The 22,693-nt window shown below is 51.5% G+C and overlaps 1 protein-coding gene across 10 annotated transcripts in view; it reads left to right on the forward strand.

The window, feature by feature from the left end:
* Window positions 1–22,693, forward strand: part of ITGAD (integrin subunit alpha D) — a 33,047-nt gene that overhangs the window by 8,487 nt on the left and 1,867 nt on the right. For 5 of the 10 annotated variants that reach the window (XM_023191086.2, XM_023191087.2, XM_023191079.2 and 2 more), the window contains 24 exons: window positions 1,230–1,375; window positions 5,569–5,722; window positions 5,820–5,970; window positions 6,483–6,556; window positions 8,435–8,564; window positions 8,775–8,917; window positions 9,104–9,244; window positions 9,333–9,545; window positions 10,859–10,989; window positions 11,111–11,268; window positions 12,521–12,675; window positions 12,930–13,061; window positions 14,258–14,331; window positions 14,575–14,716; window positions 16,137–16,253; window positions 16,363–16,442; window positions 16,542–16,625; window positions 19,031–19,105; window positions 21,147–21,225; window positions 21,384–21,491; window positions 21,603–21,680; window positions 21,865–21,978; window positions 22,122–22,223; window positions 22,486–22,596. In XM_023191086.2, the coding sequence (XP_023046854.1) occupies window positions 1,230–1,375; window positions 5,569–5,722; window positions 5,820–5,970; window positions 6,483–6,556; window positions 8,435–8,564; window positions 8,775–8,917; window positions 9,104–9,244; window positions 9,333–9,545; window positions 10,859–10,989; window positions 11,111–11,268; window positions 12,521–12,675; window positions 12,930–13,061; window positions 14,258–14,331; window positions 14,575–14,716; window positions 16,137–16,253; window positions 16,363–16,442; window positions 16,542–16,625; window positions 19,031–19,105; window positions 21,147–21,225; window positions 21,384–21,491; window positions 21,603–21,680; window positions 21,865–21,978; window positions 22,122–22,223; window positions 22,486–22,596 (2,892 nt within the window). Of the gene's footprint in view, window positions 1–1,229; window positions 1,376–5,568; window positions 5,723–5,819; window positions 5,971–6,482; window positions 6,557–8,434; window positions 8,565–8,774; window positions 8,918–9,103; window positions 9,245–9,332; window positions 9,546–10,858; window positions 10,990–11,110; window positions 11,269–12,520; window positions 12,676–12,929; window positions 13,062–14,257; window positions 14,332–14,574; window positions 14,717–16,136; window positions 16,254–16,362; window positions 16,443–16,541; window positions 16,677–19,030; window positions 19,106–21,146; window positions 21,226–21,383; window positions 21,492–21,602; window positions 21,681–21,864; window positions 21,979–22,121; window positions 22,224–22,485; window positions 22,597–22,693 lie in introns of all 10 variants that reach the window. The other 5 variants (XM_023191082.2, XM_023191080.1, XM_023191083.2 and 2 more) reach the window with 5 other exon arrangements.

Here is a 22,693-nt window from a genome sequence, read left to right on the forward strand (position 1 = left end):
GGGGTGGGGGCAGGCCAGTGGAGCCGTATGCAATGGGGCTGGAGTGGAGGATGAAGCTATGGTCCCAGAGCAGGCCCAACTTGAGCCCTGACCTAGGAGGCGCCACCCCTTGGCATTTAATATGTATCCAAAAGCAACAGGAAATACAATGTTTCTGCTGTTTAAAAACATTGAAAGTGTATAAAAAATAATTTTGCTATGAAATTTGACTGACTATAACTCAGCCAACTGATTGATGATTTATTGTATTTTCTATGTAACTAATGATATATTTTTATTATTTTATTTTCCAATAACTAGTGTCTATGTATGTGCAAAACCCCCCAATTTGTTGTTTTTTAAACAGGGTCTTGCTCTGTCATCCAGCCTGCAGTGTGGGGGTGCAATCATCGCTCACTGCAGGCTTGATCTCCTAGGCTCAAGTGATCCTCTTGCCTCAGCCTCCCGAGTAGTTGGGACTACAGGTGCATGACACCATGCCTGGCTAATTTGTTAAAATTTGTATTTGTAGAGATGGGGTCTTGCTATATTGCCCAACCTGGTCTCCAACTCCTGGCTCAAATAGTCCTCCCACCTTGGTCTCTCAAAGTGCTGGGATTACAGGCATGAGTCACTACGCCCAGCCACAAATACTTGAGAATTGAGGAAATACACATATTGATTTAATGTGTGATAAATTTTTTTATAAGCTAAGGGTAGCAAATATTGTGGTTGGCAAGGTTATTTTTAGTAAACTGTGAAGGAAACATCATTTGGTTTAGATTTTCCAGTTTATATTTCGTATTTTTGGGCCAATGAATTGTCTTCTCTGGGTTTCAGTATATTATTTGTAGGGCCTCAAAACACATGGGAAATGGTTTGTAAATCCAAAATAATTCCAAAATAAAGTTTATTAAAACTAAAAACAATATGGCTTAGTGTGGTGGCTCACACCTGTAATCCCAGCACTTTGGGAGGCTGAGGTGGGAGGATTGCTTGAGGCCAGGAGTTCGAGACCGGCCTGGGCAATATAGTGAGACCTTGTCTCTACCAAAACCAAACCAAACCAAACCAAAACAAAAAACAAAGCCAGGCATGGTGACGTGTGCCTGTAGTTCCAGCTACTTGGGAGGCTGAGGCAGGAGGATCACTTGAGGCCAGGAGGTTGAGAGACCCTGTCTCTACAAAAAATTAAAATAAACAATAGTAACAGGCACTGAACCCTGGGCCCTCCCCGCTGGCCCTTGCAGTTCGCACTGATGCAGTACTCAAACCACCTGAAGATCCACTTCACCTTCACCCAATTCCGGACCAGCCGGAGCCAGCAGAGCCTGGTGGATCCCATCACCCAACTGAAAGGCCTGACGTTCACAGCCACGGGCATCCTGCAAGTGGTGTAAGCACCCCCGACCCTGGCCTGCCAATGTGGCTGCCACCCCCACTTCCTAACCCTGGGTCAGCACAGCTCTTCTCAGAGGCTGAGGGAGGCTCCGGGGCAAGGGGCTACCAAGGGGCATGTCAGGGCTGCAGGGAGAACCTCCCCACGGGGTGCTCCTGGCTGCCTCACTGCTGGTCTCCCTGATATAGGACTAGGCTCCTCTGCAGCTGTGCCTCCCCTTTGCCTGGTTCTGCAGAGCCTGGATCCCAGAACCCCTCCCCACCCCACAGCAGCCAGAGGCCCGGGCTTTGGCTCAGATACATCAGGCTTCCATCCTGGCTCCCCACGAGCTACTCTGGGTGTAACCCTGGGAGTGATGGGCTCTAAGTCTCAGCGACTCTCAGATGAGGATAAGCTCACAGCTTAGGATTGAGATCATGTGTGTGGGGTGCTCAGCTCGGGGCACACAGGAGGTGTCAGATAAATGCCTGAGGTTTTATCAGAGAATGGAGCAGTCAGGGACTCAGGAATTGTCACCCAAGCTGGTCCTGGTGCCTTTCTCCCTACTCAGCTCCTCCCCTGCATCCCTCACCCATGTGTAACCCCTGTGCTACTCAGGCACTCACCATGGGCCTGCCTTGTGCACATACAGTCTATGCCTAAAATGATGTAGGAGGCGGGGGCCCCGAGAAGGGCATGTGGTTCTTGTGGGAAGGAGCTGGGCTGAAGGTCGAGGATCCTTGGCTTCCTGCACACACCCCTGGGAGTGGCCATGGGGTGCTGCTAGAATTTGGCTTAAGCAAGAGATGCTCCCGCCAAACACACCATCTTTACTTCTGGGAGGATCTTCTGCCTTGAACGGTGGCCCCTTGTGACTCAGCAACCCAGAGGAAGGCCTCTGTCTGTCCTGTAAGATTAAAGTAACACAGGAATGTCCCCCTCCCGGAGTCTCCACCTCACCCCTCAAAGTTCTTCCAGTGGTGGGGCCTGGGAGAAAAAATGAATGAGGCAGAGGTGACCAAGTGGTTCTCACCAACTCCAGTGATGCGCTCAAGCCCAGAGTGCAGGGAATTTCCCAGCAGCCTCTGCTCCCCAGAGCCAAGCCCATCTCAGGGCTGGACTCAGCCAAGGATTGGACCTCCCGGCCGCCGGCCCTTCCCTTCCCTTCCTTTCCCTTCCCTTCCCTTCCCTTCCCTTCCTCCCTTTCTCCTTCCCTCCTTTCTTTCTTCCCTCCTTTCTTTCTTCCCTTCCTCCCTTCTTCCCTTCCTCCTTTCCCTCCCTTCCTTCCTTTCTTCTCTCTCTCTCTGTCTTGTTTTTTTAGACAGAGTCTCACTCTGTCGCCCAGGCTGGAGTGCATTGGCACAATCTTGGGTCACTGCAACCTCCATCTCCTGGGTTCAAGCGATTCTCCTGCCTCAGCTTCCCAAGTAGCTGGGATTACAAGTGCATACCACCATGTCCGGCTAATTTTTGTATTTCCAGTTCAAGCAATTCTCCTGCCTCAGCCTCTGAGCAGCTGGGACTACAGGCCTGCACCACCACGCCTAGCTGATGTTTGTATTTTTAGTAGAGATGGGGTTTCACCATGTTGGCCAGGCTGGTCTCGAACTCCTGACCTCAAGGATCTGCCCGCCTTGGCCTCCCAAATGCTGGGATTACAGGCGTGGTGAGCCACCACGCTCAGCCTCTTCCTTCTCTTTCTTCTTTTCTTTCTTTTCTTCTTCTTCTTCTTCTTTTTTTTTTTTTTTGAGACAGAGTCTAGCTCTGTTGCCAAGGCTGGAGTGCAGTGGCCGGATCTCAGCTCACTGCAAGCTCTGCCTCCCGGGTTTACGCCATTCTCCTGCCTCAGCCTCCCGAGTAGCTGGGACTACAGGCGCCCGCCACCTCGCCTGGCTAGATTTTTGTATTTTTTTTTTAGTAGAGACGGGGTTTCACTGTGTTAGCCAGGATGGTCTCGATCTCCTGACCTCATGATCCGCCCGTCTCAGCCTCCCAAAGTGCTGGGATTACAGGCTTGAGCCACCGCGCCCGGCCCTTTTCTTCTTTTCTTAAAAAGAAGTTTTATTACAAAAAAAAAAGCAAAACCCAAATGACAAAAACAGTAAGGAAACTTTTTTAAAAAGAAGTATTATATTACACACAGTCCCTCTAGTCAACCACCCTACAGTATTTCAGTAATATCAAGGGATACTTGCAAGTGAATCAATAAATCTCAGCCGCATAGCACAGTGCCACTTCCATCCTCATCTTTATTCAGGCTTATTTTGTATGGTCACATTCAGGGCAGAAACTATTTGGGTTTTTTCCCCATCTCATCTAGGTCCACAATTTTTTGTTTTCCTTTTTTTTTTTTTGAGATAGGTCTCACTCTATTACCCAGGCTGGGGTGCAGTGGCACGATCATGGCTTGCTGCAGCCTCCTCCTGACTCAACTTCCCGAGTTGGGATCACAGGTGCATGCCACCATATCTGGCTAATTTTTAAAAACTTTTTTTGTAGAGACGGGGTCTTGCTATGTTGTCTGGGCTGGTCTTGAACTCTGGCCCTTGAGAGATCTTCCTGCCTCGGCCTCCCATACTGCTTTCCTTTGAAATGGCTGTGTCTACTAACAGGCTAGGTCATGACTGGCTAAACCCTTTCCCCAGTGTTGGATATTTGGGTTATTTCCAATATCATATTTGGTACCTGTGTGTATTTGATCTGAGTTTATAGAGTTGCATGAGCAGGCAGTTACTTTTTTTTTTTTGAGACAGAGTCTCACTGTCGCCCAGGCTGGAGTGCAATGGCGTGATCTCAGCTCACTGCAACCTCCGTCTCCCAGGTTCAAGCGATTCTCCTGCCTCAGACTCCTGAGTAGCTGGGACCACAGGCACGCGCCACAACACCCGGCTAAGTTTTGTATTTTTAGTAGAGATGGGGTTTCACCATGTTGGTCAGGCTGATCTCAAACTCCTGACCTCGTGATCCTCCCACCTTGGCCTCCCAAGGTGCTGGGATTACAGGTGTGGGCCACTGTGCCCGGCCGATAGGTACATGTTTAATTGTTTGTTACAGCTGTCATCTAATTAGTAGTCACCCATAGGCCATTCACTGTAAAAGCTTGACCTTGTTTAATCTTTAGGATAACCTGACACTACTTGTTTCAGTTATCTACTGTTGCCTAACAAACCATTCCCAAATTAAGTGAGTTAAACAACCCAGCACTAAGCTAGTGTCTGGTGCCTGGGGGGGATATGCTGGAAGGCAGGCTTGGTGGGGACGGCTGAGCCTCTTACTTCCGGTGGCCTTCTTCCATGAGACCACTCCATGGGTGCCTCCAATAGGGCAGCCAACTTCTCTCATTTTGGCTCAGGGCTCCCAAAAGTGCAAAAGCAAAAGAAACCAAGGCTTCTGAGACCTATAATTGGCATGGTGTCACTTCTACCACATGCTACTGATGAGAGTGGGACTCAGCAAGGCCAGGTCCACTGTGGGAGGGAATCATGTGTGGTTCACTGGGGGCCATCTTTAGAGACAGCTACAGCACAGCCATCCTCATCACACATGGAGAGAGGCAGAGGCCCGGAGAGGTGAAGTCCCATCCCCAAAGTGTGCCTGACTCCAAAGCCCCTGCTTTGAACCACATTTCCTCTGGGGAAGAGAGTTCAGCCTTGGATAGAATTTAGAAACAAAGAATGTGACTTCCTTTATTATTGATCTAATTATGGTTTGTGTGGCTTTCAAAAATGGCCAAATTAGCTGGGCACGGTGGCTCACGCCTGTAATCCCAGCACTTTGGGAGGCTGAAGCTGGTGGATCACTTGAGGTCAGGAGTTTGAGAACAGCCTGACAACATGGTAAAACCTCATGAGAACAGCCTGACCAACATGGTAAAACCTCATCTCTATTAAAAATACAAAAATTAGCCAGTCATGGTGGTGGGCACCTGTAATCCCAACTACTCAGGAGGCTGACGCAGGAGGATCGCTTGAACTCGGGAGGTGGAGGTTGCAGTAAACCGAGATCACGCCACTGCACTCCAGAGCCTGGGCATCAGAGTGAGACTCTGTCTCAAAAGAAAACCAAAAATGGCCAAATCAATTCCCTAACATGCCTGATAGAATGTGAGGGTGCCAGGACTCCGCAGCCTCTCCAGATGAGAGCACGGCAAATGATGTCTTTCCAGAATCAATCACATCTCAGTAGAGTCATCTTCCTTTCCTCCCTGACAGGACACAACTATTTCATCATAAGAATGGGGCCCGCAAAAGTGCCAAGAAGATCCTCATTGTCATCACAGATGGGCAGAAATACAAAGACCCCCTGGAATACAGAGATGTCATCCCCCAGGCAGAGAAGGCTGGCATCATTCGCTACGCTATCGGGGTGCGCCTCTTCTTCACCCCTGCCCCAGGCTCAGCCTGTACCTCCTGCAGGTGCAGTGCTGCTGGGCTCCTCCTCCTCAGCTGCCTCTCTGCTGCAGGTGGGACACGCTTTCCAGGAACCCACCGCCAGGCAGGAGCTGAACACCATCGGCTCAGCGCCTCCACAGGACCACGTGTTCAAGGTGGACAACTTTGCAGCCCTTGGCAGCATCCAGAAGCAGCTGCAGAAGAAGATCTATGCAGTTGAGGGTAAACAGGAGCAAGGGTGGTCCTGGGAGCCAAGGGGTCCCCACCCAATTGTCCTGTGCAGTCTTTTTTTTTTCTTTTGAGATGGAGTCTCACTTTGTCCCCAGGCTGGAGTGCAGTGGCACGATCTTGGCTCACTGCAACCTCTGCCTCCTGAGTTCAAGTGAGTCTCCTGCCTCAGCCTCCTGAGTAGCTGGGATTACAGGCACGCGCCACCATGCCCAGCTAAGTTTTGTATTTTTAGTAGAGGTGGGGTTTTGCCATGTTGGCCAGGCTGGTCTCGAACACCTGACCTCAGGTCATTCGACAACCTTAGCCTCTCAAAGTGCTGGGATTACAGGCATGAGCCACCGCTCCCGGCCTGTCCTGCGCAGTCTTGATGGGCCATTCCTGTTCACAACTCACTCAAAATTGCTCTCTGAAACCCAAGCTTCCGATCATGTTCTCCTCCCTGTGTTCTGAGTCCTCATGTGTCTCACGGCTTCTAGGAACTTCACTGACTTGTTTCCCTACAGGAACCCAGTCCAGGGCAAGCAGCTCCTTCCAGCATGAGATGTCCCAAGAAGGCTTCAGCGCAGCCCTCACAATGGTGGGTAGACTCTGCCCTCAATCCACAGCTCTTGAATATCAATTCTGTGCCCACCCTGGGCTGGGGGCTGGGAGCCAGACATAAACAAGATCAGACCCCATCCTCAATTTCACCCTCCTGCTGGGGAGAGGCCCCCACACTGTATGTTAGGGGCCAGGAGCACAGCAGGGAAGAGGGTGGCCTGGGTTCCTGCTCTCAAGGATCACGTATTCTGGTGGAGGAGACAGTAAGCAAGAGCCTCTCAGACAGCACTGAGCATCAGGGTAGAGAGAGAGATGGCCAGAGGAGTCTCAGTAATGGAAAAAGCCGGCCCTGGACAAATCACGGGAGACTGCTCTGGGCACGGGACAAAGCAAGTGCCAGGCGGACCTGGGTCTGCCTGAGGCAGGACCCAGGTCCTCGGAGGGAGAGAGCTGGGCTTGCCAGAGCCCAGGGAGCCCAGGCAGCCTGGAAGAAGAGGGCTGGAGGCTGAGAAGGACCAGGTGGGATCACAGATGTGGTTTCAAAGTGCGTGTGTGTTCAAAGGATCCAGATTGGGCAGGGCACTGTGGCTCACGTCTGTAATCCCAGCACTTTGGGAGGCTGAGACGGGCGGATCACTTGAGGTCAGGAGTTTGAGACCAACCTGGCCAACATGGCAAAACCTTGTCTCTACTAAAAATACAAGAAAATTAGCCGGGCATGGTGGCTCGCCCCTGTAATCCCAGCTACTTGGGAAGCTGAGGCAGGAGAATCGCTTGAACCTGGGAGGCAGAGGTTGCACTCAACCGAGATCGTGCCACTGCACTCCAGCCTAGGTGACAGAACGAGACTCTGTCTCAAACAAAACAAAACAAAACAAAACAAAACAAAACAAAACAAAACAAAACACAAACCCCGGACGGGTTTACTTCAGAGTAATTTGGGGGTGTCTAGCGGGTGGTGAAATGAAACAAGATTGGTCAAGAACTGATCACTGAAGGTAGGTCACACGTACTTGGGGGTTCATTATACGTTGATTTCTACTTCTATATGTGTTCTAAATTATCCATATCAAAAGTTCAAAAAAGCAATAAGGAAAGTATACCCAGGCGGAAATGCCTGTGGCTCCCTGAAGGAGCTGAGGAAGACCTCACAGGGGAGGTGACATTGACGTGGACTTTTCCAGCCGGGCATAGTGACTCACACCTGTAATCCCAGCACTTTAGGAGGCTGACGTGGGAGGGTCACTTGAGGCCAGGAGTTTGAGAACAGCCTGGGCAACATAGTGAGACCCTGTCTCTACAAAAAATTAACAAATTAGCCAGGCATGATGGCACGTGCCTGTGGTCTCAACTACTCAGGAGGGATTGCATGAGTCCAGGAGTTCAAGACCGCAGCGAGCTATGATTGTGCCACTGCATCACAGCCTGCGTGACAGAGCAACAGCCTGTTTCAAAAAAAAAAGGGTGAAGTTGAAGTTGACTCTTCCAGGGAGGGGAAATGAGCTGAGTCCCAGAAAACGAGAAGGGGAGGGAGGTGTCCCAGCCAAAGGCTTGATGTGCTTTGGAACAGAGGGAGGCCTCATGGCTTTGATGGGGAAGGGTCCTAGGTGCCACCGGAAGGGCCTTGGCGATGGTTTTCCAGCAAGGGTGGCTGCACATTTGGGTTTGGGGAAGCCTGGGACTGGGGCAGTAGACAGACGGGCAGCGGTGAGCACAGCAGGGGCAGATAGGGCGGTGAGTGAGAGGAGAGTGAGCTGGTGGGGCAGTGGCTGTGGGGACAGAGGCTGCTGGTGAGGGTTGGGAAGACAGAGAAGAAAGGCCTGGATGGCAAGTGATGCGGGCAGCAGGCGTGTCTCTGGGACATGCTGTCTTCCTGCTCCAGTCTGTGCCCAGCCCTGGAATTCTTTCCTCCCAGGATGGCCTCGTCCTGGGGGCTGTGGGGAGCTTTAGCTGGTCTGGAGGTGCCTTCCTGTATTCCCCAAATATGAGCCCCACCTTCATCAACATGTCTCAGGAGAATGTGGACATGAGGGACTCTTACCTCGGTGAGAAACGGCCAGGGGTTGGGGACAGGTTGGAGATGCGCTGCCTGGGATGGGTCCAGGGTTCTGGGGAGGGAGGATGGGTGCTGCACTGCCCAGGGTGGGGTCCAGGGTTCTGGGGAGGGGAGAAGGGGGCTGAGCTGCCTGAGGTGGGGGTCCAGGATTCTGGCAAGGGGGAATGAGGGCCTTTGTGCTGAGGCCTGGGCCCCTCAGGTTACTCCACTGAGCTCGCCCTATGGAAGGGGGTGCAGAGCCTGGTCCTGGGGGCCCCCCGCTACCAGCACACCGGGAAGGCTGCCATCTTCACCCAGGTGTCCGGGCAATGGAGGCTGAAGGCCGAAGTCACGGGGACGCAGGTTGGGCGTGACAGGAGCCAGAGGGGAAGATGAGGGTGGGGACCGTGGCTGGGGCCGGGGCTGGGGAGAGGATGGAGGGGCTTTGGGGGCTTTGGGGGAGGTCCTGGTACCTGGGGAGAGGTGGGACCTGCCCACAGGGCTGCCTCTGGCGGGGACAGGCAGCATGACCCAGGCTCTGCCCCACAGATCGGCTCCTACTTCGGGGCCTCCCTCTGCTCTGTGGATGTGGATGGCGACGGCAGCACTGACCTGATCCTCATCGGGGCCCCCCATTACTACGAGCAGACCCGAGGGGGTCAGGTGTCCGTGTGTCCCTTGCCCAGGGGGGTGAGTGGCTGATGGGACCTGGGCTGGGTGGGGTCCAGTGTGGGTGGGGAGGTCGCCTGGGTCAGGGTCTGACACTGCTTGTGTTCAGCAGAGGGTGCAGTGGCAGTGTGAAGCTGTTCTCTACGGGGAGCACGGCCACCCCTGGGGCCGCTTTGGGGCAGCCCTGACAGTGCTGGGGGACGTGAATGGGGACAAGCTGTCGGATGTGGCCATTGGGGCCCCGGGAGAGCAGGAGAACCGGGGTGCTGTCTACCTGTTTCACGGAGCCTCAGAATCCAGCATCAGCCCCTCCCACAGCCAGGTGAGGCCCCTGTCTTCAGCCTCTTCCAGTCCCAGCTCTTTCCAATGTCCTGAGTTCACTGAATGCAGCCTCCTGTCTCTGTCAACATTCCCTTCCTTGTTTCAGTGGTTCATCAGCTAAGCACACGTCATCTCTCTTCTCTGTTCTGGAAAGCCTTCCATCTGTGTGGGCAGCTTCATGGTTAGGAGAGCAGGCTTTGAGGTCAGAGGTCAGTTCAAATCCCTGGCCTGGCCAGCCATCCTGAGCTGTGTGGCCTTAGGCAGGTGACTGACAGCCTTGGTCAGCCTTAGTTTCTTTCTATAAAATGCAGAAATGATAAAACCAACTTCTTAGTGTTCTTGTAGAAATAACAGTGAGAGTGCTAAGGCAATCACGACTGCGCTCACTGAAGGTTCATGAGTGACCTGACCAGTGATGAATACACAAATATATTCTACGCCTATTATTATGCTCTTACTTCCTCACCAACCTTTACCCTCATGACGGGTTGGACCCAAAGAGCCCCCTTCTCTGTTTGGGGATCCCAAGGTCCTCACCCTGTTTGCTTTTTTTCTTTTTTCTTTTTTTTTGAGACGGTCTCACTCTGTCTCCCAGGCTGGAGTGCAGTGGCGTAATCTTGGCTCACTGCAACCTCTGCCTGCTGGGTTCAAGCAGTTCTCCTGCCTCAGCCTCCCGAGTAGCTGAGATTACAGGTGTGTGCCACCATACCTGGCTAAGTTTTGTATTTTTAGTAGAGATTTGGTTTCACCATGTTGGTCAGGCTGATCTGCTCGCCTCAGCCTCCCAAAGTGCTGGGATTACAAGTGTGAGCCACCTGGCCTATTTGCTTTCAATTTCTATCCCCACATCTCTCCTTTCCAATTTCTCTCTTCAGATCCTCTTTCACCATAATCTCTTTTCCAAATCTCTCTTCTCAAACCTTTCCCATCGCCTCCCTTTGACTTCCGCCTCTCCCATCTCTCTGGCCAGCGGGTCACTGGAAAGATGAGCAAATGGAAGCACAGAAAGATTGAGTCCTTGCCCACGGCCTTGTGGTTCATATGTGTAGGAGTCAGAACTGGAACTAGAGACTGATTGAATGAATGACACTTGGGTCACCAGGACACCCTTCCAATCTCCACTCCTACATCTGTTTCTTAGCAATCATCTCCCGACTCCTACCTCCTCTTTTCAGGCTCTTGTTGGTGACATCTGTTCACCACTCACCCCTCCTCTCCCTTTCCCACGGTCCTACCTCCATATTCCCCTTGTTACTTATTTCCAACTTCTTCCCCCACCTTCCAGCCTGATTCACCCTTTTCTCTTCTGGCCAGCGGATCGCCGGCTCCCAACTCTCCCCTAGGCTGCAGTATTTTGGGCAGGCGCTGAGCGGGGGTCAGGACCTCACCCAGGACGGACTGATGGACCTGGCCGTGGGGGCCCGGGGCCAGGTGCTCTTGCTCAGGTAGCAACTCCCCAACATCCTGCCCTCCCGTGTTGTGTCTGATTCACCGATGCTGGCCCCCACTGCCTTGTTATCCTCCCAGAAGCCAGTGTTCTGTCCTCCCCACTACCCTGCCCCTCAGGAGTCTGCCAGTGCTGAAAGTGGGGGTGACCATGAGATTCAGCCCCGGAGAGGTGGCCAAGGCTGTGTACTGGTGCTGGGAAGAGGGGCCCAGTGCCCTGGAAGCTGGGGACGCCACCATCTGTCTCACCATCCAGAAAAGCTCACTGGACCAACTAGGTGTGTTTCCCACATAAAGGGGCCCCGGCCCCTCATCCCATTAGGGGCCCCAATGCCATCCTGAGGATGGGATGGGCCCAGGAATCCAATCTCACCTCCACATCCACTCAACACCTGTGCCAGAAACCTGGCTCATTCTCTCCCCTCTTCCTCACACCTGGGCCTGTGGGTTCTGTCTCCAGGGTTAACCTTAAGTCCACCCAGTTTTCTCCTGGTCCCCAGCCGCTGCCTTCCTCCAGCCCCTGATTCCCTTCCACCTACACCAAAGTCATGACACGAAGCAGTTACCATATCTCTTCTTGTACCCTCCCACCCATTTTCCACAGAGGAACTACAGTCGACTGGTCCTAAAATGTAAATCTGGGCTCCTCACTCCCCTGAGTAACCCCCGCTTGCATTTACAAAGACCCCAGTCCTTCCCTCCAGTGCCCTCTCTGACTTGGCCTCCTGGCCTCTCTGGCCTCATGGCATCCCACTCTTCCTTACTAGGCACGCTTTTCGCAAATGCTCCAGCTTCGCTCTCCCTTCCGGTCTTAGGCCCTGTCCCCATGGTCCCGGATGTTCTCCCCACTCCTCACCTGGTTCCTGCTCATTCTCTGGGTGGCTGCTTAGCCATGGTCCATCTGGGATGGACCTGGCCAGGTCCAGCGAGCGTGCTATCCTTAGAACCACAGGAGAGCCTCCCCTTGCACTGATCACGCTGTGACATCACGGCCCACGTGCTTGGTTTCTCTCTTAGATTGTGAGGTTCATGAGAGTGGAGCCATATCCATCTAGCTAGCTAATCTATCATCTATCCACCAAATCTATCATCTATCTATTATCTATTAATCTAATCTATCCCCTATCTAATGTATCATCTATCTACCAATCTATCACCTATCTAATCTATCATCTATCTACCCATCTATCACCTATTATCTATCATCTATCTATCTGATCTATCACCTATCTAATCTCTCATCTACCAAATCTATCATCTATTATCTATCATCTATCACCTATTTAATCTATCATCTATTTATCTATTATCTAGCCATCCATCCATCCATCCATCCATCCATCCATCCATCATCCATCCATCCATCATCCATCTGTCCATTTATCTTCTCCACATGTATCCCCAGCACGTGGTACAGATCACGGCCCGTAAAAGTGTCTGGCAAACACGTATTCCATGAACAAATAAATGAAAACAGAGCATTCTAGGTTATTTCTGCCTTTTCATTTTCCACTCTCCCCTGCACTTCAGGTGACATCCAAAGCTCTGTCAGGTTTGATCTGGCACTGGACCCAGGCCGTCTGACTTCTCGTGCCATTTTCGATGAAACCAAGAACCCGACTTTGACTCGAAGAAAAACCCTGGGACTGGGGGTTCACTGTGAAACACTGAAGCTGCTTTTGAAAGTGAGGACTTTGAGTTCTGAGAAGGGGGAGGGAGGAGGAGCCCAAGGGTGGCCTGGAGCACCCCCGTTCTCTGCTGAGCGAGGTGGGAAAGGTTAGGGTATTGGGGCTGGAGAGAGGAAAGTTGGGGCAGGAGCACTTGGCTCCACTGCTTGGAGGGGGCACTGTCAGGGCAGTGGGGAGTGGATGCAGTGGAGGAGGACTTGTGGTGGAGCGTAGAGAGGACTGCAGGTTCTTGAAAGCCTGTTCTCCCTCAGGATTGTGTGGAGGACGTGGTGAGCCCCATCATTCTGCACCTCAACTTCTCGCTGGTGAGAGAGCCCATCCCCTCCCCACACAACCTGCACCCTGTGCTGGCCATGGGCTCACAAGACCTCTTCACTGCTTCTGTGAGTCTTCCAATGAAGTCCCAGGGATGTGCTGACCTCATTTTGTCTCCATGCACTTAAGAATCCACTGTAGCTCCCAATCACCCAACCACATCCAGCCCAGAAACCTGACTCCAGTCTCTCCCCTCCTCCTCACACCCAGGCCTGTGGGTTCTGTCTCAGGACTGACCTGAAGTCCACCCCATTCTCCTCCTGGTCCCAGCTGCTGCCTTCACCCAGCCCTTCGATTCTCTCCTACCTACACCAGAGTCAACACAAAGTGGTTCCCATGTCTATTCTTGTACCCTCCCACCCATTTTCCATAGAGGAGCTGGAGTCGACTGGCCCTAAAATGCAAATCTAGGCTTTTCACTCCCCTGCATAATCCCCCTTGCATTTACAAAGACCCCGGTCCTTCCCTCTGATGTCCTCTCTGACTTGGCCTCCTGGCCTCTCTGGCTTCACAGCATCCCACTCCCCCTTACTAGGCATGCTTTTAGTAAATGCACCAGCCTTGCTCTCCCTTCTGATCTTAGGCTCTGCTCCCACCTCACATCCCTGGCGGTTCCTGCTTTTCCCTAGCACAGACTCTCTTGTTCATTCCCAGATCCCTCCCAAGTTTCCTCATTCCCATCTCTGTGCCTTTGTTCCTTTTTCGCCCCTCATTTGGAAAACACTGCCTTCTGCCTTCTCTTCCCCTCTCCCCCCGAAGCTCCAGCCTCACCTCCCTCTCTTCTGAAGGCCACACTCAGCAGCTGCCGCTCCTTCTCTGGTCCCTGTTACACCAAGGTGGTGCCACAGCAGGTATCACACAGCTGTTATAACCATCTGCATCTACATTTGAGGCTGTCTTGGGACTGTAGTTTCCTTGAGCATAGGAACCATGTTGAATTTGTCTGTCATTTCCACCTTCCCTCAGCCCTCACCCAACCCAGAACCTGCACAATTATTGGCACTTAATAATGTTTGTGGAATAATTGTTCCAGGATAAGCTGGATGTGACTCAACTGAACTTTACGTCCCTTGAAGCCAAGGATCTTGTCCTATCCTTCTTTTATATGCCAACCTCCAAACCGCACCTGCACCTGTTGTTGGTGTCCAGCAAAGTGGTGGGGGCAGTGGCTTAGTAATGCTCAATGTTGGTGGGTGCTTCTAAGGCGGGGCCTGGAGAAAGACTAAGACGTCAGATGGGAACAGAATGTACTGTTTTGCTGCAGCTCCCCTTTGAGAAGAACTGTGGGCAAGACGGCCTCTGTGAAGGGGACCTGGGTGTCACCCTCAGCTTCTCAGGGTGAGCTGTAACTCCTTTCATATCCAGACACTCGGGCTTCTGAGTCCCGCATCCTCCTGGGATGCTTGTGCTGCTCTCTGGCTCTCTTTCTAACAAAAGTGATGTTGACAGGGATGTTATTGGCCCCGAGCGCCAGAGTTTCCGGGGCTGCCCTGCCCTTCCCAGTTCCTGTCTATTTCCAGTGGAATCCCATTCCCAGCCTTTCCCTTCAGTGGAGTTCCATTCCCAGTCCTTTCCCTTCAGCCTGAAGATTCTGACCGTGGGGAGCTCCCTGGAGCTCAATGTGATTGTGACTGTGTGGAATGCGGGCGAGGATTCCTACGGAACTGTGGTCAGCCTCTACTACCCTGCAGGGCTGTCCCACCGACGGGTGTTGGGAGCCCAGGTAACAAGTGCTGTAGGCTCTAGTGGGAGGGGGGCTCTCCCCTGCCCTGTAGCCCTGGGAGTTACAGAGTGTTCTTTAAAATTCTTCTGTGATGATATGCACACACACACACACACACACACACACACACACAGAGAGACAGAGACAGAGAGAGAGAGAGAGAGAAAATGAGAAAGTGCGTAAAGCATATATACAGTTTAATGAATAATATTAAACAAACCATAGAGTTAACATCCAGGTCAAGAAATAAATGGCTGCTAGTATCCCCAGAACCCCCTCCCCGTGTACCTTTCCCCATCACAGCTCCATCCTCTCCCCAAGGGTCATCACTATTCTGACTTTGTGGTCATCGTTTCCTTGTATTTCTCTCTCTCTCCCTCCGTCCCTCCCCTCCTCCCTCTCTTGATTTTTATTTTTTGAGAAAGAGTCTTACTCTGTCACCCAGGCTGGAGTGCAGTGGCACAATCGCCACTCACTGCTGCAGCCTAGACCTGCTGGGCTCAAGCAATTCTCCCACCTCAGCCTTCTGAGTAGCTGGGACTACAGGTGCATACCACTACGCCCAGCTAATTTTTAATTTTTATTTTTTTTAGAGACAGAGTCTCACCATGCTGCCCAGGCTGGTCTCAAACTGCTGGGCTCAAGCAATCCTCCTGCCTCAGCCTCCCAAAGTTCTGAGATTACAGGCATGAGCCACCGCACCTGACCATATTTTTTCTGTGTGTGGGTCTTGTTTAAGAAACACTTCCAGGTTATGAAAATAGCCCCCTATATTATCTTCCAAAAGCTTCATGGTTTTGCTTTTTCACAGTAAGTCTTTAATCCAGTTGGAATTTATTTTAATGTATGGAGTGGGGTAGGGATCCAATTTATTTTTCTTCTTTCTTCTTCTCCTCTTCCTCTTGTTCTTTCTTTACTTTTCTTCCTTTCTTTTCTTTTTGTTTGGGTCAATTTTCCTGGCATTGACGGAAATTGATTGAAAAGTCTGTCCTTGGCTGGGCGAGGTGGCTCACACCTGTAATCCCAGCACTTTGGGAGGCCAAGGCTGGTGGATCACCTGAGGTCAGGAGTTTGAGACTAGCCTGGCCAACATGGTGAAACCCCATCTCTACTAAAAATACAAAAATATTAGCCAGGTATGGCAGCAGGCACCTGTAATCCCAGCTACTTGAGAGGCTGAGGCAGGAGAATTGCTTGAACCTGGGGGGTGGAGGTTGCAGTGGACCATGATCATGCCATTGCACTCCAGCCTGGGTGACAAGAGTGAGAATCTGTCTCAAAAAAAAAAAAAAAAAAAAAAAAATCAACAAAAAAAGAAAAGCCTGTCCTTTTCCTTACTGCTCTGCAGTGTCACCACTGCTGTGTATCAAGCCCACACATGCATGTGGGTAACTTTTTAAAATTCATTCTCTTCTCCTAGAAGCAGCCCCATCAGCGTGCCCTGCGCCTGGCATGTGAGACAGCGCCCACTGAGGACGAGGGCCTGAGGAGCAGCCGCTGCAGCGTCAACCACCCCATCTTCCATGAGGGCTCTAACGTCAGTGCTTCCCCACAAATCCCCATCACTGTCCTCCCTTGTCCCAATCCGTCCCTCACTCCACCATGCCCTTCCTTTTATCCCCATTCTTTCCTCCTCCTTCCGTCAGGGCACCTTCATAGTCACATTCGATGTCTCCTCCAAGGCCACCCTGGGAGACAGGATGCTTATGAGGGCCAGTGCAAGCAGGTGGGTACAGGCCAGGGTGTCCCCCACCCTCATCTCATTCCCCAGCTAGAGACCCCTCTCCTGGATTCCTTCCCATTGGTCCCCCCTTTCTTTCTCTAGCGAGAACAATAAGGCTTCAAGCAGCAAGGCCACCTTCCAGCTGGAGCTCCCGGTGAAGTATGCAGTCTACACTGTGATCAGCAGGTGCCCAGTCCCTGGCCCTCCCCTTGGACCTCTGGCCTTCCTCTACGTCTGGTACTCCCACTGAGTCCCAGCTTGCTCTTCCAATGATGCACATCTAAGCTCTCCTGTTATGGGATGCCTTTGTGGGTGAACAGCCCTATATAATAACGTTTATGCTGCATAAAGATGTTTCTGGGCTGGACGTGGTAGCTCACGCCTGTAATCCCAGCACTTTGGGAGGCTGAGGCAGGTGGTTCAACTGAGGTCAGGAGTTCGAGACCAGTTTGGCCATCACGGTGAAACTCCATCTCTACTAAAAATATATAAGTAATTAGTTGGGCGTGGTGGTGAGTGCCTGTAATTCCAGCTACTCGGGAGGCTGAGGCAGGAGAATCACTTGAATCCGGGTGGCGGAGGTTGCAGTGAGCAGAGATCATGCCACTGCACTCCAGCCTGGGTGACAGAGTGAGACTCTGTCAAAAAAAAAAAAAAAAAAAAAAAATTAGCTGGGCGTGGTGACGCATGCCTGTAATCCCAGCTACTCAGGAGGCTGAGGCTGGAGAATCTTTTGAACCCGGGAGGCAGAGGTTGCAGTGAGCTGAGATCACACCACTGCACTCCAGCCTGGGCAATAGAGCAAGATTCTGTCTCAAAAAAAAAAAAAAAAAAAAGGTGTTTTTGTCAACAATGGACCCACATTTACTATGGATGGTCTCCTAAAATTATAATGGACTTGAAAAATCTCCTAGTTATGCCGTAACAGTTGTAACATTGTAGTGCAACTTGTTGCCTTTTTTATGTCTAGAGACACAAATACTTTCCATTGTGTTACAACTGCCTACAATATCCAGTACAGTAACATGCTGCACAGGTTTGTAGCCCAGGAGCAATAGGCTACACCATATCACCTGGCTGTGCAGTAGGCTCTACCATCTAGGTTTGCATAAGTGTAACCTATGATGTTTGCACAAGGATGAAATTGCCTAAGGCTAGGCGCAGTGGCTCACACCTGTAATCCCAGCACTTTGGGAGGCTGAGGCAGGCGGATCACCTGAGATCAGGAGTTCAAGACCAACCTAGCCAACATGGTGAAACCTTGTCTCATGTTAAAAATGCAAACATTAGCCCAGTGCAGTGGCACATGCCTGTAATCCCAGCTACTGGGGAGGCTGAGGCAAGAGAATCGCTTGAACTTGGGAGGCAGAGATTGCAGTAAGCTGAGATCGTGCCACTGCACTCCAGCTCGGGGGTGACACAGGAAGACTGTGTCTCAAAAAAAAAAAAAAAAAAGAAAGAAAGAAAGAAAAGAAAAAGAAAAAGAAATTGCCTTATGATTAATTTCTTGGAATGTATCCTTGGTGTATTTGTACCCTAATAATACATACCATAGCTCTTGCTGCTTCTCTCAAACCGACTTGCTGGTGGGACACACACACTTTGCCACGGCTGTGCCTTTCCCCCTCTGCCTCCAAAAGAAAGGCTTCCTTTTTTAACATGAAACACATCCTGTCCTTTGTATTAAATGTGAATGTGCTGAAGCAAAGCTGCTAGATGGAGATCAAGGCTTTTCTGAGCACCCTGAATTGGGGAGCTTGTGCCCAACAGGATATGGTCTGTCACCACACAGTGGAAAGGAAAGGTCGGGTTTCTATAAAACTCAGAGTGGGGCAGAGGTGTGAGAAACTGTTGGGAAGGTCTCTAAGAGCCCGGCCCAGGCAGCGCAGGAAGGGCAAGTGTAGGGCTGAAGGCAAGAGGGCTCTTCAGGTGGGTGTAGGCGCAGGGGCAGGCCAGACTGGACACAGAGCAAGGCATCCCACACACTGGGCTGAAAGCCTGTAACATTGCCGTGGGACGGAGTTTGCTGCTATTGCTTTTTTTTTTTTTTTGAGACAGTCTCCTCTGTCACCCAGGCTAGAGTTCATTGGTGCAATCTGGGCTCACCACAACCTCCACCTCCCAGGTTCAAGCGATTTTCCTGCCTCAGCCTCCCAAGTAGCTGGATTACAGGCGTGCACAACCACATCTAGCTAATTTGTTGTTGTTGTTTGTTTGTTTTGAGACAGAGTTTCACTCTTGTTGCCCAGGCTGGAGTGCAATGTTGAGATCTCCACCTTCCAAGTTCAAGCGATTCTCCTGTCTCAGCTTCCCGAGTAGCTGGGATTACAGGCATGCACCACCACGCCTGGCTAATTTTGTAATTTTAGGAGAGACAGGGTTTCTCCACATTGGTCAGGCTGGTCTCAAACTCCCGACCTCAGGTGATCTGCCCACCATGGCCTCCCAAAGTGCTGGGATTACAGGTGTGAGCCAGCACACCTGGCCGCTGTTGCTTCTGATGTATTAAGTTGTTAGGGGAAGGAACGAGGGAGATCAAGCAGTGTCATTGTCTTTTCAAGTCACACGTACGTTTCCTTTTCTATCCACAGGGAAATACTTACAATAAGAGCTTACAGCTATATGTACCCATGTCAGGCATCGTTGTATGCTGCTGTTGTTTTAAGGTGGTTTTCTTGCATCATCTTAAGTACTTTATATGTATTTACATTTATTTAATCCTCACAATAATTATATTGTTACCCCTATTTTCATCAACAAAGACATCAATAAGGGAAATACTTTGCTCCTGTCAATCTCCAAGTGAGCAGCAGAACCAGGAATCAGACCCAGACAATTTGGCTGCAGAGCCCATGCCTATGGCCGTATATGGCATGCCTCTCCAAGGACTGGGGAAAGCTGAGTGGTTTACTTAGATCTGAAAACAGGCTTAGGCTGCACATGGTGGCTCATGCCTATAATTCCAGCACTTTAGGAGGCCGAGTGCTGGGATTACGGGCATGAATGGGAGGATGGCTTAAACCCAGGAGTTCAAGACCAGCCTGGGCAACATAGCGAGACCCCATCTCTACCAAAACAAAATTTAAAATGAAAATAAAATAAAATTTTAAAAATGAAAAGAGGCTTAGAACTAGATTTTAAGGTGAGAAAACAGAAGCACAGAGAGAAGGGTTTGGGGTGGGAGGCACAGAGGAAAACCGGCATACTTAGGGAAAAATAAACCCCTAAGATTTGTAGAGGACTCCCTGTGTGCTGGGCACTACCAAGCCCTGGTCACAACTCTACTACAGAGGGTGCTATGGTTTGCATCGCCATTTTAAAGAGTGAAAAGCTACAGGTTCCAGAGATGTGAAGTGGCTTGCCTCGGTGACTCAGGTAGGAAGTGGTCAACCTGAGATGTGAACCCAGGCAGTTTGACACTGGAGTCCATGTTTTTAGTCATCAGGCTGATGTGGGGTGGACTGCTGGGGCCGTTTCTGTGCGGCTGGTCTGGCTGCTGCGTGCGAGGTGCAGGCCCCTCTGCTGCTCTGCTTACTTTTGCTTTTTGTTTGTTTGTTTTGAGACAGGGTCTTACTCTGTTGCCCAGGCTGGAGGGGAGTGGTGTGAATGTAGCTCACTGTAGCCTCGACCTCCCAGGCTCAAGCAATCCTCCTGCTTCAGCCTCCTGAGTAGCTGGGACCACAGGCGTGTGCCACCACGTGCAGCTAATGTTTGTATTTTTTTTTTTTTTTTTTTTTTTGCAGAAACGAGGTCTCTCTATGTTGCCCAGGCCAGTCTTGAACTCCTGAGCTCAAGCGATCCTCCTGCCTTAGCCTCTCTGAGTGTTGGGATTATAGGCATGAGCCACCTCGCCTGGCCAGCTTGTTCATTATTACTAAAACCAGGGAGTATGGCTTCACTTGAACCCCCAGTGCCAACCACACAGCCTGTGTTTGCTGAAGGAGGTTTGGGTGGAAAGACCCCACCTGCCTCCTGGAACACTGACGTCCCTTCCATAGGCTTGTGCACAGGCACCATCTTCCTTCACATTTACTCACCTGCCCCAGGACAGCTGAATCTATTTTCTTCATTCCCACCATGAAGGGGCCCTCACTCCATGTCTTCCTCAGTGATCCAGCTCTCATTCCTAGAGTCCCCTTAGGGTAACTTGTTCTGCTGCAATCTCCGTAAGCATTACCAGAGGCCAACCACTACCTATTAGAGAAAGCAATGCAAACGCCTTTGCCCCATGTAGGAGAGGTGAGGTTTAAGTTGGGTTTTTAAGTGTAAATTTCCAAAATGGGAGATAGTAAGAACGTTCCAAGGAGAAGAGCTTGAGCAAACTCATGAGACTATGAAAGAGCCAGAGGTGTGCAGGGCAGAGCTAGTGGATCTGGGTGATGGGGGCAAGGGACATCGGAGGGAGGGGAGCTGAAGCCGAGGCAGCAAAGGTTATGTGGGACCATCTTTTATTTGTTTATTTTGAATAGGGACAGGGTCTCACTATGTTGCCCCAGCTGGTCTGGAACTCCTGGGCTCAAGCGATCCTCCTGCCCCAGACTCCCAAAGTTCTGGGATAACAGGCATGAGCCACTGCACCCAGCCAAACAATGTCCATTATTATTTCCCTGAGAAATGTGCCTGGCCAAACAGAGCTCTCTGCAGTAGGACAGGGCACAACTGGGGACAGTTTCAGGGCTGTTTTTCACCCACAGGCTCTCTCTCCAGGCAGGAAGGATCCACCAAGTACTTCAACTTTGCAACCTCTGATGAGAAGAAAATGAAGGAGGCTGAGCATCGATACCGCGTGAGAGTCTAGGGAGTATCCATGTCTGCCTTCCACAGTGTGGATAAAGTTGGAAGTTGGTGGAGAAGATGGAGAGGAGCTTGGGGTAGGGCCAGGAGGGAAGTGGCATTTGGGAGGCTCCCGAGACCACAATAACACTCTGCCTTGATTTCCTGCAGGTGAATAACCTCAGCCAGCGAGATCTGTCCATCAGCATTAACTTCTGGGTTCCTGTCCTGCTGAACGGGGTGGCCGTGTGGGACGTGGTCGTGGAGGCCCCATCCCAGGTACCTGCCTGCCTCTCCTCTTTCTTCAGACTGGCATCCCACAGCACAGCACTCCCTCTTACCAGGGACATGTTGCTCATTCTATGGCTAACTGCTTCTCTCTCTCCCCAGAGTCTCCCCTGTGTATCAGAGAGAAAACCTCCCCAGCATTCTGACTTCCTGACCCAGATTTCAAGAAGTCCCGTGCTGGTAAGAAAGTCCCTGAACCCCCACCGCAAGACCAGCCCCCACCAGGGATCCCAAGAAATGTACCGCTAGGCCGCAGAGTTCCGTGCATGTCCTGTAGCTGTTCATCTGTTCCCCACCCCAAACCTGACCTGTGGTTCCCTCCTCAGTGAAGAACCCCTCAGCTTCACCCCTCTTCTGCCCCCAGGACTGCTCCATTGCTGGCTGCCTGCGGTTCCGCTGTGACATCCCCTCCTTCAGCGTCCAGGAGGAGCTGGATTTCACCCTGAAGGGCAACCTCAGTTTTGGCTGGGTCCGCCAGGTGTGTGAGGGCAGTGGCAGAGCACCTGCCCTGGACTCAGGCAGGACCTGGCATGTCTGTGCCCATCTGCAAGCCAGGGCATCCCTGGAGCTCTAAGCCTCCCCCAGAGCCAGTTCCACAAGTTTCCCCCAACCCCTTTGCAGACATCGCAGAAGAAGGTGTCGGTCATGAGTGTGGCTGAAATTACGTTCGACACATCCGTGTACTCCCAGCTTCTAGGACAGGAGGCATTTATGAGAGCTCAGGTAAAGACCATGTTGGGGGCAGAGACCAGGCTGGAAAGAGGCCCCTAGGGCTACATCCGCGGTGCTGGGTGGGGATTTGCAAGCCTTGGGGGAGGAGGGTGAAGGTCTTTGGGCAAGACAGCTGTCCCTCAGGGCACGGGTGCTGCTGTGTCTCAACCCTTAGAGCAGAGCCTCAGGGAGGAGGGGAGGGAGTTAAATGTTGGGGAACCTGGGAGGCATCCGGGATGGCAGGAGGCCGGACACTCTCTGATCTCTGAATCAGATGGAGATGGTGCTAGAAGAATACGAGGTCTACAACGCCATTCCCATCATCATGGGCAGCTCTGTGGGGGCTCTGCTACTGCTGGCGCTCATCACAGCCACATTGTACAAGGCAAGTGTTTTATCCCACTCTTTTTTTTTCTTTTTCTTTTTGATACAGAGTTTTCACTCTTGTTGCCCAGGCTGGAGTGCAATGGTGTGATCTTGGC

Source organism: Piliocolobus tephrosceles, chromosome 17, assembly GCF_002776525.5.
Source record: "Piliocolobus tephrosceles isolate RC106 chromosome 17, ASM277652v3, whole genome shotgun sequence".
Classification (NCBI taxonomy): domain Eukaryota; kingdom Metazoa; phylum Chordata; class Mammalia; order Primates; family Cercopithecidae; genus Piliocolobus; species Piliocolobus tephrosceles.